At 53.2% G+C, this 18,077-nt stretch overlaps 1 protein-coding gene across 2 annotated transcripts in view; it reads right to left on the minus strand.

Moving 5' to 3' along the window:
- Positions 1-3,213: 3,213 nt before the first annotated feature.
- aacs (acetoacetyl-CoA synthetase) overlaps positions 3,214-18,077 on the minus strand; it is a 35,257-nt gene continuing 20,393 nt past the window's right edge. Inside the window, exons 11-18 of one of the 2 annotated variants that reach the window (XM_035378415.1) lie at positions 11,693-11,757; positions 10,197-10,319; positions 7,465-7,578; positions 7,210-7,335; positions 6,535-6,604; positions 6,171-6,229; positions 5,690-5,892; positions 3,214-3,887 (exon numbers count right to left, since the gene is read on the minus strand). In XM_035378415.1, coding sequence (XP_035234306.1) covers positions 3,750-3,887; positions 5,690-5,892; positions 6,171-6,229; positions 6,535-6,604; positions 7,210-7,335; positions 7,465-7,578; positions 10,197-10,319; positions 11,693-11,757 — 898 coding nt within the window. In that variant the 3' untranslated portion in view covers positions 3,214-3,749. The remainder of the gene's footprint in view (positions 3,888-5,689; positions 5,893-6,170; positions 6,230-6,534; positions 6,605-7,209; positions 7,336-7,464; positions 7,579-10,196; positions 10,320-11,692; positions 11,758-18,077) is intronic. The other variant, XM_035378414.1, reaches the window with a different exon arrangement.

The raw sequence follows: 18,077 nt of genomic DNA on the forward strand, positions 1-18,077 counted from the left end.
CCCACGCCCCGCTCATCCCCAAAGGTCCCCCACGCCCCGCTCACCCCCAAAGCTCCCCCACGCCCCGCTCACCCCCAAAGCTCCCCCACGCCCCGCTCACTCCCGGAGCTCCCCCACACCCCGCTCCCCCACGCCCCGCCCGTCCCCAAAGCTCCCCCACGCCCCCGGAGCTCCCCCACACCCCGCTCCCCCACGCCCCGCCCGTCCCCAAAGCTCCCCCACACCCCGCTCCCCCACGCCCCGCCCGCCCCCGGAGCTCGCCGCTGTCATGTGGGAAGCGTTCACGGAGCACGCCGTGCGCTGCGTTCAGAACGCACTCGGTCACCCTCCAGCCCTTCTGACGAGGTGATAATTGATTGATTGATCTTTTTATTGCACAGGAAGCCACTCACGTCCACGGCCATCAGTCACCCAATTAGAGCGCATGCCTGACAGCTGGCAACACCTGTATCGCCTACCTGCCCCCCCCACCCCCCATCCCCCCCGCACCAGCGGAATGACAGCGAGCAGCCATCTTCTTTTCCTCGCTCACATTCGCACTGCGTAGAGAATCTGATCCAAAGGAATAAATAATGTGAAAGTAACCTCAGAATTACCCAACAGTGTCAGCGATGGAACCACGAGTTTCATCTGCACGCTTTCAGTGACGCTCCGCAGGTTCACGTCTGAAACCGGCTGACTTTATTTGATCCGTTCTTGGTTCCTCATCCTCCATCTCTTGTAAATAGTAAATCATGTCTGTGCGTTTCAATTTATAACAAGCTTTCATATTTTCCTATAAAACAGGCCCTAAACAAGTAGCCTTTCCGTATTTCTGTCTCTCTCTCTCTCACACACACATACAATGTGTTTACCAGAGCAGTCTGGAGTGAAGATTAAGATCAAACCCAAAATGAGGATGAATGCAGGACATGTAAAACATTATTCATAATGCAGATAAAATGTCACAGTTGTGCTATAAATGGGATCCACAGTCCAGTTATGGCTTCCATACAGACCCAAGCATGATTTCTCCTGCTGCAGTGGAATTTGCTGAAGATGTAAAAGGATCACACAACAACAAACTGAGTTGTATTAATAGTTTATTTTATCTCTAACAGATATGGAACTGAATATTCCTCTGCATTTATATAGTATTTATATTGTGTGTGTTAGTGTCATACAAACACACGCACACACACGCACACAAACACACAGCGCGTGTGTGTGTATATATATATATATATATATATATATATATATATATATATATATATATATATACACATATATATATAGATATATATACATATATATATATATATACACATATATATATATACATATACACATATATATATATATATATATATATATATATATATATATATATATATACGTATATATATATATATATATATATACGTATATATATACATATATACATATACATATACATATATACATATATACATATACATATACATATACATATACATATACGTATATATATATATATATATATACGTATATATATACATATATACATATACATATACATATATACATATATACATATACATATACATATACATATACATATATATATATATATATATATATATATATATATATATATATATATATATATATATATATATATATATATATATATATATATATACACACACACACACATACATACATACATACATACACACACAACGGATCACACACACAAACATTTATATTTTTTCCTATAGTTTCTACTGTAGTCAGACAGACAGGCCCCCAAGCACATTTAAGTCTAATCTGTATTCATATTATTACATTAAAATATAAACAATGACAAAAATAAAAATGTACGAACGTTAAATAAAATCTACCTTTTCCCCTTTCATTATTGAAACAGATGAAAACTTTAAAAACGGGTCTATAATCATAATCTGGGGTTGTTTACTGGACACAGTCATAGCAAACACTCATTTGTAGTGTTCAGCAGTTGTTCAATAATCTCGTAAAAGAAAGAAAGAAAGAAAGAAAAAAAAAATGGGATTCCAGTCCCAGGAATGTCTTTGAATCAGAGAAAAGGCAGAACTGCAGGGTACCCCCCTAACCCTAACCTCAACCCTCAGCGCTGTGTTCTCCTGTGGGGGGGGGGGGGGGGTGTTAGGGTGGGGTTGGGGGGCAGGGTACCCCACTCAGCGGCTGTCTTCTCCTGGTGGGGTGGGGGGGGGGGCGGGGGGCGGTAGCATGTTCGCGGTTTGTAGAGGTCAGTGCAGGTCACACGTTTCTCACCACAGTCACACACACACACACACACACCACAGAACCAACACCACGCCCTGGAGGAGCGCTACGCATTACACACACACACACACACACACACACACACACACACGGACTCAGTCTGCCTGTGGGGTGTTCTAGCGTTGTAGAACTCCACGTATGTTTGAGTAGCATGCTAACAGACCACAGCTAGTGACACACAGGGGGGTCCTGACTGTTTAATACACTGCAAGAGACTGAATGACTGCTTACAACTGACTGCATGTACAGACTACTGCTGTAAGACAGTTAAAGCCAATCAAAGTAAACTCATTATGAGTTCATCTTGTGAAAATAAGAGGAAAACGAGCTGTTTCAGACCACGATGGTCTGGTCTGGACAGCCCAGTCTGCTGAAACACGCAGTGGAATGAAACGCGCTGAAGGATTTGGAGCAGTCTCATAACACGCTGTGTGAAAGAGATGAAATCTCACCCCCAATCTAAACCCCAAACTTCAAAAGCTGTTTCACAGCCATTACGCCAGTTCAGTGCCCTGGACGCCCAATCACGGGCCACTCCAGTAAAACTGTCCTATCAGCACACAGTGCTCAGGGTGCGAGCTTAATCAGCGTGTTAGTGCGGGGGCGTGGCCAGCGTCTGCTCGGGCGGGCTGGGGGGGGGGAGGCGCCAGCGTGTTTGTGATGGACAGCGCCCCCCCCCCCCCCCCCCCGCTCGCTGTGTCTACAGAGCGAAGGGAAGCGGACAGTCTGAACATTTCTCCCCGAGTTTGACTCGCTCGTCTCCCTGGTTACCATCCCGCGGATCGGAAAGCGTAGCGGACCGGTCACGCCCCGCGGCACAGGGGTGTCAGCGCCGCCCCCCAAACACCCCCCAAACACCCCCCATCTCTCAGCGCTGTACCAGACTGCACCCCCCAAACACCCCCCATCTCTCAGCGCTGTACCAGACTGCACCCCCCAAACACCCCCCATCTCTCAGCATCGCACCTGACTGCACCCCCCAAACACCCCCCATCTCTCAGACACGCTCAACTCCACACAACCGAAAACCAACCCACAGCGAGACTGCACACGCTACTGCACACTTCCCCCATTCAGTTACTCAGCATGAGCAGGGCAGGCAAGGTGAGGTGAGACCTCCTCCTGTTCTACAGAGTCCAGACCTGATTGTGGAACATCACCAAACAGCCAATCAGACAGCGGAGGGGCGTGTCCTTTTCCCTGATTTTCTCCTGTTATTTTTGTGATGCGAATTGAAGGAAACCTCCATCAAAATGACAGGTTGATGAGAAAACACACAAGATGAATAATAACCATAATAATAAAAAAAGAAAGAAATCAGAATTAATATACACAATATGCTGCATAAGAAAAGTCAGTAGCAGAGCTGAACCTCCTCCGTCACAGAGGCCCTTTACCAGAGCAGTCCCTAGAGAACACAGGCTCATCCAGGCCTGGCTTTCCCCGCCGTCACCCGCAGCTTAGAAGTTCTGAAGTTCTGGAAGGTTCTTGTAAAGGTCCAAGGAGTCCGGGTTCGAGAACGCGCCGCGCTGGGTCACCTCCTTCCCAGCGATCACCTGTTTCACCGCCACCTCCACCTTTTTCCCGCTGATGGTGTACTGTGGGGGAGGGGCACGGGGGGGGGGGGGGCAGTCATAAAAACAGGCGCCAAAAAATAGAAGTGAGTCACAGAGATTCAATCAACCCCCCAGGGCAGAAATCAGCCGCTGGACCGCCAGTCTGTCTGGGGCACGCTGGCCTCTCAGAGCTACTGGCGCTGGAGAGGAAATGAAGCACAGCGTGTGTGTGCGCGCGTGTGTGTGCACGTGTGTGTGTGTGTGTGCGCGCGTGTGTGTGTGTGTGTGTGTGTGTGTGCGTGCGTGCGTGCGTGTGTGTGTGTGCGCGCGTGTGCGTGTGTGTGCGTGCGTGCAGTTCCGATAAAAAAAATATTTGAAACATCTCTTTTCGATCGTTTATTATTGACACGGCAGAGACGGGGGAACAGAAACAGAGCGAGCATACCGCTCCCGAAACAGAGCAAGCGTAGCGCTCCAGAAACAGAGCGAGCGTAGCGCTCCCGAAACAGAGCAAGCGTAGCGCTCCCGAAACAGAGCAAGCGTAGCGCTCCAGAAACAGAGCGAGCGTAGCGCTCCAGAAACAGAGCGAGCGTAGCGCTCCCGAAACAGAGCGAGCGTAGCGCTCCACAAACAGAGCGAGCGTAGCGCTCCAGAAACAGAGCGAGCATACCGCTCCAGAAAGAGCAAGCATACCGCTCCACAAACAGAGCAAGCGTACCGCTCCAGAAACAGAGCAAGCGTACCGCTCCAGAAACAGAGCGAGCGTAGCGCTCCACAGAGCAAGCATACCGCTCCATAAACAGAGCGAGCGTAGCGCTCCACAAACAGAGCAAGCGTACCGCTCCAGAAACAGAGCAAGCGTACCGCTCCACAAACAGAGCGAGCATACCGCTCCATAAACAGAGCAAGCATACCGCTCCACAAACAGAGCAAGCATACCGTTCCAGAAACAGAGCGAGCGTACCGCTCCAGAAACAGAGCAAGCATACCGCTCCACAAACAGAGCGAGCATACCGCTCCAGAAACAGAGCGAGCGTAGCGCTCCAGAAACAGAGCGAGCGTAGTGCTCCCGAAACAGAGCGAGCGTACCGCTCCACAAACAGAGCGAGCGTAGCGCTCCAGAAACAGAGCGAGCGTAGCGCTCCAGAAACAGAGCGAGCGTAGCGCTCCCGAAACAGAGCGAGCGTAGCGCTCCCGAAACAGAGCGAGCGTAGCGCTCCCGAAACAGAGCGAGCGTAGCGCTCCCGAAACAGAGCGAGCGTAGCGCTCCCGAAACAGAGCGAGCGTAGCGCTCCCGAAACAGAGCGAGCGTAGCGCTCCCGAAACAGAGCAAGCGTACCGCTCCACAAACAGAGCGAGCGTAGCGCTCCCGAAACAGAGCAAGCGTACCGCTCCACAAACAGAGCGAGCGTACCGCTCCAGAAACAGAGCAAGCGTAGCGCTCCAGAAACAGAGCAAGCGTACCGCTCCAGAAACAGAGCAAGCGTACCGCTCCACAAACAGAGCGAAACAGAAACAGAGCGAGCGTAGCGCTCCAGAAACAGAGCGAGCGTAGCGCTCCAGAAACAGAGCGAGCGTAGCGCTCCAGAAACAGAGCGAGCGCAGCGCTCCAGAAACAGAGCGAGCGTACCGCTCCAGAAACAGAGCGAGCGTAGCGCTCCAGAAACAGAGCGAGCGTAGCGCTCCACAAACAGAGCGAGCGTAGCGCTCCACAAACAGAGCGAGCGTACCGCTCCACAAACAGAGCGAGCGTACCGCTCCACAAACAGAGCGAGCGTACCGCTCAGCTCTGCTGGCCATGGGGGGGGGGGGGGGCGGTAACGGGAAGGCGGGGATGGGAATACCGGAATGTCTCGGGTCTCCAGCAGGAGGGCGGGAACGTGGCGAGCGGACAGCCCCACCCGGATGGCCCCGCGGATCTTCTGGACCAGCCCCGGACCGAAGGCCTGGTTGGGCGCCATCTTCAGGAAGAGGATCACCCTCTCCTCGCCGTCGCTGTTGTACTGAGGAACACAAAGGCTGTCGGACACCTCCTCAAAGGCCTCCACTGCAAGGAAAGAGGGAGGGATTAGGGGGGCGCACCAAGGGAGGCGGGACTGTGCCAAATATTAACAAACAAACAGACACTAATCCAGCCATTAATCACACAATTACTGCACATGCAAAACAAATAAAAACCCCAAAAATCCAGAACAAGCAGCTTTAGCGCTGCAGCGGGGGACAGTCGCTCCTCCAGGAGCGGGGTGTGCTCTGGGGCTCACAGGGCTGGGGAAGGGGAGGGGGGAGGGGGGAGGGGGGCGGGGGGCTCTCAAACACGGATCTCACCGATGTTGTAAATCTCAGAGCTCCCGAATCGCACACCGTTGGGATTCAAGGTCCCGTCGCTGAAACGATTCAGAGAGACATTACAGTCACTTCTGAGGCAGTTATCCTGCAGCACAGTTATTACCGCAGCACAGTTACCCTGCAGCACAGTTATTATCGCAGCACGGTTATTACTGCAGCACAGTTAACCTGCAGCACAGTTACCTTGTAGCACAGTTATCCTGCAGCACAATTATTACCGTAGCACAGTTATCCTGCAGCAGAGTTATTACCGCAGCACAGTTATCCTGCAGCAGTTACCTTGTAGCACAGTTATCCTGCAGCACAGTTACCGCAGCACAGTTAGGGAGGCTGTGTTGCTCACCTCCGGCCCAGCATGACGATGCCTCCGGTCTTGGGGTTGATTTTGCAGTAATCGCCGTGGGCCCAGACCCCTGCAGGGAGGAGAGCAGCACAGGCATCAGAATCCGCACAGGGGGGCCAGGTCAGTGAGGAGCTGGGGTGGGGGGGGGGGGGGGGGTGGGGGGGGGCAGGTTAGGGCGCTCTGCTACCCCTGACCGTGAGCTTGCATGCCAAACAGGCCGTTACCAAGGCCTTTAAAACCCGGTCCCCCCTGCCCCCCCCTCAGCCGGGGCGAGCTGGCGGGACGGCAGGGAGAGTAAACACCGCCGGCCAGAGAAACGGAGCGGAATGATCCGGAGTCCCAGGGTGGTGAGGGGGGGGGCGCGATGATGAGAAACGTGCTCCACACCGCTGCTGTGGTATGTGCAGGCACGGCCATGGGGGGGGGGCCCAAACGCGCCCCCCCATCCCTCTGCAGGGCAGCGTGTAATGTGCATCACAGCGCTCACTCACACAACTGGATAATTAAATAAGGTTTGCAATTAAAACCACTTGTTAATGACAAAAATGATATCGATTATGATGATTCTGAATTCCCATATGAAGAAGAAAAGGAACCGTCTGTGGGAAACTTAACTTGCGCCCTAAATTTTAGACATCAAACACACCAGTGCACACACCACCAGGGGGCGCTCACCTGGGAAGGTGGAGAAGTAGGCCTTGTGGTATTTGCTCCCGTTCTCGTCATTCCAGAACTGTGTGGGCTGGCAAGGAATGGGCTTCAGGCACACCAGCTCCCCGCTCTCCCCCCAAACAGGCTTCCCTGGAATCATAGCGGAATACTCCCGGAGTTACTGGCCAATCCCGTGGCTGCGCTCGGGGTGGTAACTGGCCAATCCCGTGGCTGCGCTCGGGGTGCTAGCCGTCATCCTGCGCGGCAGGTCAAGCTTACCTTCGTAGCTCCAGGCCTCCACCGCCATGCCCAGATTTCGGGCCTGAATCTCCCCCCGGTACACCGGCACCGTCAGGTTCTGACCCATGAAACAGGAGACGATGTCTGTCCCACCTGAAAACAGAACAGACCCGCGTTAGACCCGCGTTAGACCCGCGTTAGACCCGCGTTAGACCCGCGTTAGACCCGCGTTAGACCCGCGTTAGACCCGCGTTAGACCCGCGTTAGACCCGCGTTAGACCCGGACTCTGGAACATTGCTCTCCCTAAAATACAGACTGTGGAAAGAGGCGGAGCTGGTGAGATGATGTCACAGATCATACCAAGGTGCCACTGACACACCATGTGACTAACCACCAACAAATTTATTCTTTCATCATCTGACCGATCCACCCTTCTTTCCATCCCTCCATTTATCAGTGATCTCTACAGGCACTTATGAGCGGAGGGGATGGCTAACAGAACCCATCCTGGCCCTCGTGTTTTAATTGGGTCCGCAGGGAAAGCCGCCGCCCCCCCCCCCACACTGCACAGCGCTGCTCCACTCAGCGCCTCTCCTCGTCCCCGCTCCACTCTGTTCTCGTGAACGCTCTCTCGGGGTACGGTTTTGGGTAAGACTGGGGTACGGTTCAGGGTAAGATTCCAGTACAGTTTGGGGTACTGTTCAGGGGCATGATTCGTGAGTACAGTCGTGGGGTTAAAACTCGGGGTAAGACTCGGGGTACGGTTCTGGGTAGGGTTCCGGGGATGGTTTGGGGGTACAGTCTGGGGTAGGGTTCAGGGGGACGATTCGGGGTACGGCTCATGCACACAGAGTAAAAGCTCAGTGAGGCGATGTAATGGGAGCAGGCTGAAGGACCTGTTAAATGATTAAGGACAGGAGCAGCAGGGCCTGCAGGCTTGGGGACAGGAGCAGCGGGGCCTACAGGCTTGGGGGCAGGAGCAGCGGGGCCTACAGGCTTGGGGACAGGAGCAGCGGGGCCTACAGGCTTGGGGACAGGAGCAGCGGGGCCTACAGGAGCAGCGGGGCCTACAGGAGCAGCGGGGCCTACAGGCTTGGGGACAGGAGCAGCGGGGCCTACAGGAGCAGCGGGGCCTACAGGCTTGGGGACAGGAGCAGCGGGGCCTACAGGCTCGGGGGCAGGAGCAGGGGGGGCCTACAGGCTCGGGGGCAGGAGCAGCGGGGGCTACAGGCTCGGGGGCAGGAACAGCGGGGGCAGGAGCAGCGGGGCCTACAGGCTCGGGGGCAGGAGCAGGGGGGGCTACAGGCTCGGGGACAGGAGCAGCGGGGGCTACAGGCTCGGGGACAGGAGCAGCGGGGCCTACAGGAGCAGCGGGGCCTACAGGCTCGGGGACAGGAGCAGCGGGGCCTGCAGGCTCGGGGGCAGGAGCAGCGGGGGCTACAGGCTCGGGGACAGGGCTACAGGCTCGGGGACAGGAGCAGCGGGGGCTACAGGCTCGGGGACAGGAGCAGCGGGGGCTACAGGCTCGGGGACAGGGCTACAGGCTCGGGGACAGGAGCAGCGGGGGCTACAGGCTCGAGGACAGGAGCAGCGGGGGCTACAGGCTCGGGGACAGGAGCAGCGGGGGCTACAGGCTCGGGGACAGGAGCAGCGGGGGCTACAGGCTCGGGGACAGGAGCAGCGGGGGCTACAGGCTCGGGGACAGGAGCTCAGTCAAAGGCCTTCATGTAAATTTAATCAGATATTACTGATCCCCACACTCAGGCTCATCTTCACTTATTCATGCCGTGTCTGTCTCACTGTAGGACTGCACCCCCAGCGCTGCTGCACAGAGCTGATATCACACAGGCTGATATCACAGAGATGAAGATATTGTATGTGAGCGCACGCATGCATGTGTGTGTGTGAATAGTTTGTGTGTGTGTGTGTGTGTGTGTGTGCGCGCGCACGCAAGTAGTGTGTGTGAGTGTGTGCGCGAGCCTGTGTGTGTGTGTGTGTGTGTGTGTGTGAATAGTGTGTGTGTGTGTGGAATGTGTGTGTGTGTGTGTGTATGAGAGAGTGTGTGTGTGTGTGTGTGGAATGTGTGTGTGAGAGAGAGAGTGTGTGTGTGTAAGTGTGTGTGTGTGTGTGTGTGTGCGCGTGTGCCCGTGCAGTGATTTCCTCAGTAAATGTGAGCCAGGGGGAGTTTCTGCATGGCAGACTCAGACCCAAAGAGACAGTCAGGTTTTATGATCAGCTCTAAATACCAGCTCCTCGCGCGGACATCAGGGTTTATGGGGCTTGCGCTCACATCATGTTTTACCTTTATTTAACTGGGGAGGTCAGCTGGAAACTCATAAAGGCTGTGAGACGCCAGTGCTGAGATACACCGCAGTTCCAAAAGTATGTGGACACCCCGCCTAATGAGGGCTTCCAGCCATTTCAGCCACAGTCACTGCTAACAGGTGCATAGCATCAAGCATCAAAGTGCTGTTATTGTGAAGTGGAAACATACAGGAGCAACAACAGCTCAGCCGCTAAGCGGTAGGCCACACAAGCTCACAGAACGGGACTGCAGGGTACTGAAGGGTGTAGTGGGCAATTTTAGAGTCTCCAATAAGCCTACCTGCATGTCTTTGGACTGTGGGAGGAAACCAGAGCACCCAGAGGAAAAAGGGGGAGTTGGACACTCCGTGGGTTTGGGATGAGGTCGTGGGTGTGATGTTCAGGTGTCCACAGGCTTTTGGAGATGTAGCGTATGTACACGCACACGCCTGTAGGGGGCGCTCACCTGAGATGGAGCCCAGCAGCACGTTGCTCTTGATGCAGCGGTACACGTACTCGTAGCTCTGGGGTTTCAGCGGGGAGCCCGTGGACAGGATGGTGTGCAGCGTCTGCAGGCTGTGCGTTTCAGCTGCGCAGAGGGAGCACAGGAACACAGGCACGTAAAGCAGCATAACAACACAACACACCGCACACACACAGCATCATCACACAGCATCATAACACACCACACAGCATCATGCCACAACACACCGCACACACACAGCATCATAACACAACACACCGCAAACACACAGCATCATAACACAACACACAGCATCATAACACAACACACCGCACACACAGATCACAAATGTGAGAGGCATTGAGCTGCTGATCATAAGGAAATGCTGGTCACACAAGCTGCTCACAGCCAACCCCTCTGCCCCCACCCCACAGGACAAAACGCGCCCCACCCCCCCTTCCGTGCCGGGGCAGGTGTTAGCGATAAATGTCACCGGAAGGACAGGATGGGGGAGATGAGGAGGATCCCCCCCACCCCGACCTCTCCAAAACACTCCCTCCTGCCTTGCTGTGGGACAGCTGCCCCTCTTAAAAACCCCCCCAGGGTCCAGCGGCGGGGGGGGGGGGGGTACAGACAGCGAACCCCCACTCCAGGCCGGACAGCAGGTTGCAGGGAGCCAGACACTTACTCCCCATAATCGCCATGGGAACGGGTCAGCACGCATGAATAAACATGAGGTGTGGGTGCCGAGCCAATCAGGATCGGATTTGGCAGGGAGAGGAGCCCCGAGGTGGAAGCTCGCGAATAAATGTGCGAAATTAAAGCTCATCTGCATATTTAACCAGGAGAAACGCGCTCCAAACAAGTTTAAACAAAACGCGCTCCAAACCAGTTCAAACAGCGGAAAACAGCCAAGCGTGAGATTTGCACAGCCCCTGGTCAAACTGCACGCCAGGGCACTCCAGGATGACGGGGGGGGGGGGGGGGGGGGAGAAAATGTCTGCTGTTCACTGGGACCCAGAGCTCCATAATTCTCCACATTCCCCCGGGGATAATTCTGCGATGGCTTATCGTTGAGTCAGGTGCTGCTCTTAACCTGAACACAAACGCTTCAGTCTGAACACATATACTGAGGGGCAGGGGCAGGGGCAGGAGCATGGGGCAGGGGCATTTGTGGGATTAAACACCGGGAGTCGCTGAGCCAGGTGAGATCTCTCAGGTACGACGCACAGACACAGGCTTCCCCGGGCGGTAAAACCCCGCCCACTCATCGCATGCAGGAGGCTCACGCACGTTTACCTGCGCAGTCCGATGCAGGTGCTGCAGCCTGACACACGGACAGTAAGGCTCAGCGCTAAGCTCTGCCGCAGCTGAACGCGCCGCCTCACACTTCCGTCCCACCGGCTCAACGCAGGGGTCGGTTTCATGAGCACACACGGCTGCTTCAGCGGCCAAAACGTCCGGAAACCGGGCGAAGAGTTTGCTGAGCCCAAACTCACCGGGTTTGAGGTTCCTCTCCTCCAGCACAGCCAGCCACTTGGCTCCTGTCCCGAAGATGGTGATCCTAAAAACGACAGAAGGGTTTCTAGATCAGTTGCAGAAACATTCATCCAATGTTTGCAGGAACAGAAGCAACATTGACGCAGTAAACAGAGCTGGGGAACATCATTGATAGAACGGCACAAGCGTCAGTCAGCAGCCTCAAACTCTCCAGAGTATCAGCATCTCTCAGAGGAGAGCCTCAGAGCCAGGATTTACACCCCGCAGTGATTCAGCTTCACCCTGACCTATTCAGCTTCACCCTGACCTATTCAGCTTCACCCTGACCTATTCAGCTTCACCCTGACCTATTCAGCTGATAACTGATGACCCGACTGGCATATTACAGGAGAGGAGACCTGAGGGCCAAAAGGTCAAAGGTCGGAGCTCTGCTACAGCGGTGACGGAGGGAACATTCTGAGTGGGCCACGCCCACCTGTCACAGCAGTGACGGACAGAGCGCAGAGCGCCCCAGGGGGTTGTGGGAAATGGACGCGAGAGAGAGTTCCTGTCGCTGGTTATCACTCTCAGAGTCGCTTTGACAGCTAAAATCTCCCAAGACCGTTAAGAGCGAGGAAGAGGAGGAGAAGCTTCACATAAACACCAGCAGCACATGGACCGAGCCCCCGGCCTTCCCCACACACCCGATTTACACCTGCAGACATGCGCCTGACCAGGTACACCAATCACACCCGCACACCAATCACACCTTCACACCACACACACCTGCACACCAATCACACCACGCACACCCGCACACACCTGCACATCACAGCGGCAATCAGCGGGCCGTTAAAAGCAGTACTAAAGACATACAGGCTCACAGTTTGAAAACAAACATATTTAAGATGCATTTTAAAATACTAAACAGAGCTTCTTTGCAAACAGCATATTTATGAAAATAAAAGGCAGCTTTTCGTGAAGTTTAGGCCAGAACCTTCAAGGAAGATCCGCTCGACAGTGTCTCGTGCTATTCACGCTCGCGTCCCAGGGAATCATGGGAGTTTAATGCACCTGCATGCCTCCGTGTGCCATGGCACGATGCCCCGCCCCGCCCCGCTGGTGCCTGGGCTGCTGTCACGGCAACACATTTCTCCCACTCTTCCTGCGAGCCGGCCGGTCCGAGCCGGCCGGTCAGACGGGACATTAACGCCCTCTTCAGTCAAAGCACGGCAACTGTGACTGGCACCGCTGGACCGGTCGCCACGGGAATGAGCACATCCCTCACCTAGCGCGGCGAGGCAGATACCTACACACTTACGCACCTGACCCCAGCATTCAGCACACCTGCACACCTACCAACCTACACACCTGAGCTCAGCACATCTACACACCTGACCTCAGAACACCTACACACCCACACTGAGATAGCGCTAACAAACTCCCACACTGAGGTAGTGCTAACAAACTCCACACTGAGGTAGTGCTAACAAACTCCCACACTGAGGTAGCGCTAACAAACTCCCACACTGAGGTAGCGCTAACAATACTCCACACTGAGGTAGCGCTAACAAACTCCCACACTGAGGTAGCGCTAACAATACTCCACACTGAGGTAGCGCTAACAAACTCCCACACTGAGGTAGCGCTAACAATACTCCACACTGAGGTAGCGCTAACAATACTCCACACTGAGGTAGCGCTAACAAACTCCACACTGAGGCAGTGCTAACAATACTCCACACTGAGGTAGCGCTAACAATACTCCACACTGAGGTAGCGCTAACAATACTCCACACTGAGGTAGCGCTAACAATACTCCACACTGAGGTAGCGCTAACAAACTCCACACTGAGGTAGCGCTAACAATACTCCACACTGAGGTAGCAGTAGGGATAGAGATTTGTCAGAGGAATCATTCAGGTCAAGCGGAATCAGTGAGAACCTCCTCCTCCCAGCATGCATCAGCCAGCCGCCACAGAAGGAGGTTCTCTCCGGAATGTTTCAGAAAGGTCACCTGAGGTGCAGGGTGTTCACACAGCGGGCTGAAACCACGCCGGAATCTTCCCCGCTTCCTGCGTCCCACTAAAATCTCATTTCACTTCCCCTCACACACAAATGACCCCGTACAGAAGAAGCCTAAGAGTGCGCACTGGATTTTTATTTTGGTGTGTTTGTGTGTCTGTGCACATTTACATATGCAGAATGTGTGTGTGTGCATGCGTCTGTGTGTAAGTGCGCATGTGTGCGAAACATACATAAACACACACACATGCATAAATACACACGTACACGTAAAGGAGTGACATTCAAACAGGTCCTGACCAGCTGGCGGTTTGTCAGCAGCGGTTCAGGTGATTTATGAATCGTTTCCTGTCCCCACAGAGGCCTGCTGCCTCGTTAGCCTGCTTCTGAACGCAGTTAATTGGTACAAATCTAAATGCTAATTTCCCTTTGGCTGGCAGGAGTCCATCTCCATCTCTGTGAGGAAGCAGCCATCACCTCTAGAGAAACAGCCCTGCTGAACCAGCGCTGAGATAAAGCCCTGCTGAACCAGCGCTGAGATAAAGCCCTGCTGAACCAGCGCTGAGATACAGCCCTGCTAAACCACCAGCACTGAGATACAGCCCTGCTGAACCAGCGCTGAGATACAGCCCTGCTAAACCACCAGCGCTGAGATACAGCCCTGCTGAACCACCAGCGCTGAGATACAGCCCTGCTGAACCACCAGCGCTGAGATACAGCCCTGCTGAACCAGCGCTGAGATACAGCCCTGCTAAACCACCAGCGCTGAGATACAGCCCTGCTGAACCAGTGCTGAGATACAGCCCTGCTGAACCACCAGCGTGGAGATACAGCCCTGCTAAACCACCAGCACTGAGATACAGCCCTGCTGAACCAGCGCTGAGATACAGCCCTGCTAAACCACCAGCGCTGAGATACAGCCCTGCTGAACCACCAGCGCTGAGATACAGCCCTGCTGAACCACCAGCGCTGAGATACAGCCCTGCTGAACCAGCGCTGAGATACAGCCCTGCTAAACCACCAGCGCTGAGATACAGCCCTGCTGAACCAGTGCTGAGATACAGCCCTGCTGAACCACCAGCGTGGAGATACAGCCCTGCTAAACCAGCGCTGAGATACAGCCCTGCTAAACCAGCGCTGAGATACAGCCCTGCTAAACCAGCGCTGAGATACAGCCCTGCTAAACCAGCGCTGAGATACAGCCCTGCTGAACCAGCGCTGAGATACAGCCCTGCTGAACCACCAGCGTGGAGATACAGCCCTGCTGAACCAGCGCTGAGATACAGCCCTGCTGAACCACCAGCGTGGAGATACAGCCCTGCTGAACCAGCGCTGAGATACAGCCCAGCTGAACCAGTGCTGAGATACAGCCCTGCTGAACCAGCGCTGAGATACAGCCCTGCTGAACCAGCGCTGAGATACAGCCCTGCTGAACCACCAGCGCTGAGATACAGCCCTGCTAAACCAGCGCTGAGATACAGCCCTGCTAAACCACCAGCGTGGAGATACAGCCCTGCTAAACCACCAGCGTGGAGATACAGCCCTGCTGAACCAGCGCTGAGATACAGCCCTGCTGAACCAGCGCTGAGATACAGCCCTGCTGAACCAGCGCTGAGATACAGCCCTGCTGAACCAGCGCTGAGATACAGCCCTGCTGAACCACCAGCGTGGAGATACAGCCCTGCTGAACCAGCGCTGAGATACAGCCCTGCTGAACCAGCGCTGAGATACAGCGCTGCTGAACCACCAGCGCTGAGATACAGCCCTGCTGAACCAGCGTGGAGATACAGCCCTGCTGAACCAGCGCTGAGATACAGCCCTGCTAAACCACCAGCGTGGAGATACAGCCCTGCTAAACCACCAGCGTGGAGATACAGCCCTGCTGAACCACCAGCGTGGAGATACAGCCCTGCTGAACCACCAGCGTGGAGATACAGCCCTGCTGAACCACCAGCGTGGAGATACAGCCCTGCTGAACCACCAGCGTGGAGATACAGCCCTGCTAAACCACCAGCGTGGAGATACAGCCCTGCTGAACCACCAGCGCTGAGATACAGCCCTGCTAAACCAGCGCTGAGATACAGCCCTGCTAAACCAGCGCTGAGATACAGCCCTGCTAAACCACCAGCGCTGAGATACAGCCCTGCTGAACCAGCGCTGAGATACAGCCCTGCTGAACCACCAGCGTGGAGATACAGCCCTGCTAAACCACCAGCGCTGAGATACAGCCCTGCTGAACCAGCGCTGAGATACAGCCCTGCTGAACCACCAGCATGGAGATACAGCCCTGCTAAACCACCAGCGCTGAGATACAGCCCTGCTGAACCAGCGCTGAGATACAGCCCTGCTGAACCACCAGTGCGGAGATACAGCCCTGCTAAACCAGCGCTGAGATACAGCCCTGCTAAACCAGCGCTGAGATACAGCCCAGCTAAACCAGCGCTGAGATACAGCCCAGCTAAACCAGCGTGGAGATACAGCCCTGCTGAACCACCAGCGCTGAGATACAGCCCTGCTGAACCAGCGCTGAGATACAGCCCTGCTGAACCACCAGCGCTGAGAGACAGCCCTGCTAAACCAGCGCTGAGATACAGCCCTGCTAAACCAGCGCTGAGATACAGCCCTGCTGAACCAGCGCTGAGATACAGCCCTGCTGAACCAGCGCTGAGATACAGCCCTGCTGAACCAGCGCTGAGATACAGCCCTGCTGAACCAGCGCTGAGATACAGCCCTGCTAAACCCTCTCAGACTGCAAGCTCTGGGTTAACCACCATTCCCACCTTAGCTCTAACTCAGTCAAATCCAACCATTCATTATCACCTAAAAAACAGCTTGCAGTTTGGAAATCACTAAAATTAACCTGCCAACCTGTGCTTACAAAGGAAAAAATATTACACTCGCATTTATTTGCGAGTTAGTTAAGAACAGATCTTGACTGAATCCCGGGCTAATATATGGCATTAACCAGCAGGCTGTAAATAAGGAGAGGGGAAACAATGCTGCCCCATCCGGCTCCGGGGGAGACCCAGGCTGGCAGTCCAATCACGGGCAGTGCCTCGCTGCCGATCCTAAATAAAACATGAAGTGGATCGATACGGATCCGACAGAGGAGCCGGGCTCATAGTGGGACTCAGTAATTAAAGGCCCACATTAACAGCACAATGCTAACGCTAATCAGCACAGCTGCTCGGCACAGTCTGAGTTCACAGTGGGGACAGGCCCACTGCTGCACTGGTACTGAAACACTACAGCAATGCTACCGCAACGCTACAGCAACATTACTGAAACATTTCTACAATATCACTGCAACGTTACAGCAAAGTCGCTGCATGATGATTATGATGGAGTTGTGATGCCCAGTGCCCACCAATAACACCAAAGAGGAGTCTGAAAATTCATCATCCTGACTCCCGGGGTCACATGACCACAGAGCAGACTGGGAGAGTCCGGGTCACAGGACAGATACCTGCACAGTCTTGCCCTCCTACGGTTGTCATGGTAAAACTACGCCAAAGAGTAAAACAGTAATCAGATAAAAAGATAATCCACCCATTTGAACACTTAATTCATTGCTCTGATGAAGATTTATAATTCTGTTTTTCTGTACAAAATAAACAGTCCGAACACACAGAACAAAGTCACACACACCAAACTCACGCACAGACCAGTGTATCTTTCTATTATGACTAGAGGTGACCAATAGGATGCTCTGCTACATTTGAAAACACTCATTAATCAACATTTCACATGATAAATGAGCACAAATCAAATTAACAACGGAATACAGAAAATGCAAGACTGATTAATTGGACTAAACTAAAAATACAAGAGAAAGGTATTATTTATGATAGACTGACAGACAAAAATCGCTCAATATTCCTGTGTTGTGTAATACAACATTAATTCTGTGTTTGTGTAAAAATGTGAACAGCCCTATTAAAAGTTCAGAAATAACATTAAGAAGAAAGAAAATAAGGCAGCAGGATGTGGGATTATACCGTCTGTTTCTCAAAGACGATAATCTAAAAACTAGACATCCAACAAGGTCTCACAAACTGAGCCTGTTTTCCAATAGGCAAGCAAATTTACACAAACATCAATACCAATATGACAGAACGGCTAGATTGAAGTCATATCCCACAACAATTTCATCTTTAATCAGATCAAACAGTAGAAAGACGCAAGTCACAGGAGCCATTTAATTTATCCATTCACAATCGTGTTATTATTTTTTTCAATAGAAATGGCAACAATGAAATCTTTACTGACATTTACAAAGGTGCTCTTATCCAGAGAGACTTGGAGAGCCAACCCAAGCGTAGACATTAGGGATCAAAATTCACTGCAATTCAAAGATTACAATTTCAGCTGAGTGAACAC

This window comes from Anguilla anguilla, chromosome 10 (genome assembly GCF_013347855.1).
Source record: "Anguilla anguilla isolate fAngAng1 chromosome 10, fAngAng1.pri, whole genome shotgun sequence".
Taxonomy (NCBI): Eukaryota; Metazoa; Chordata; class Actinopteri; order Anguilliformes; family Anguillidae; genus Anguilla; species Anguilla anguilla.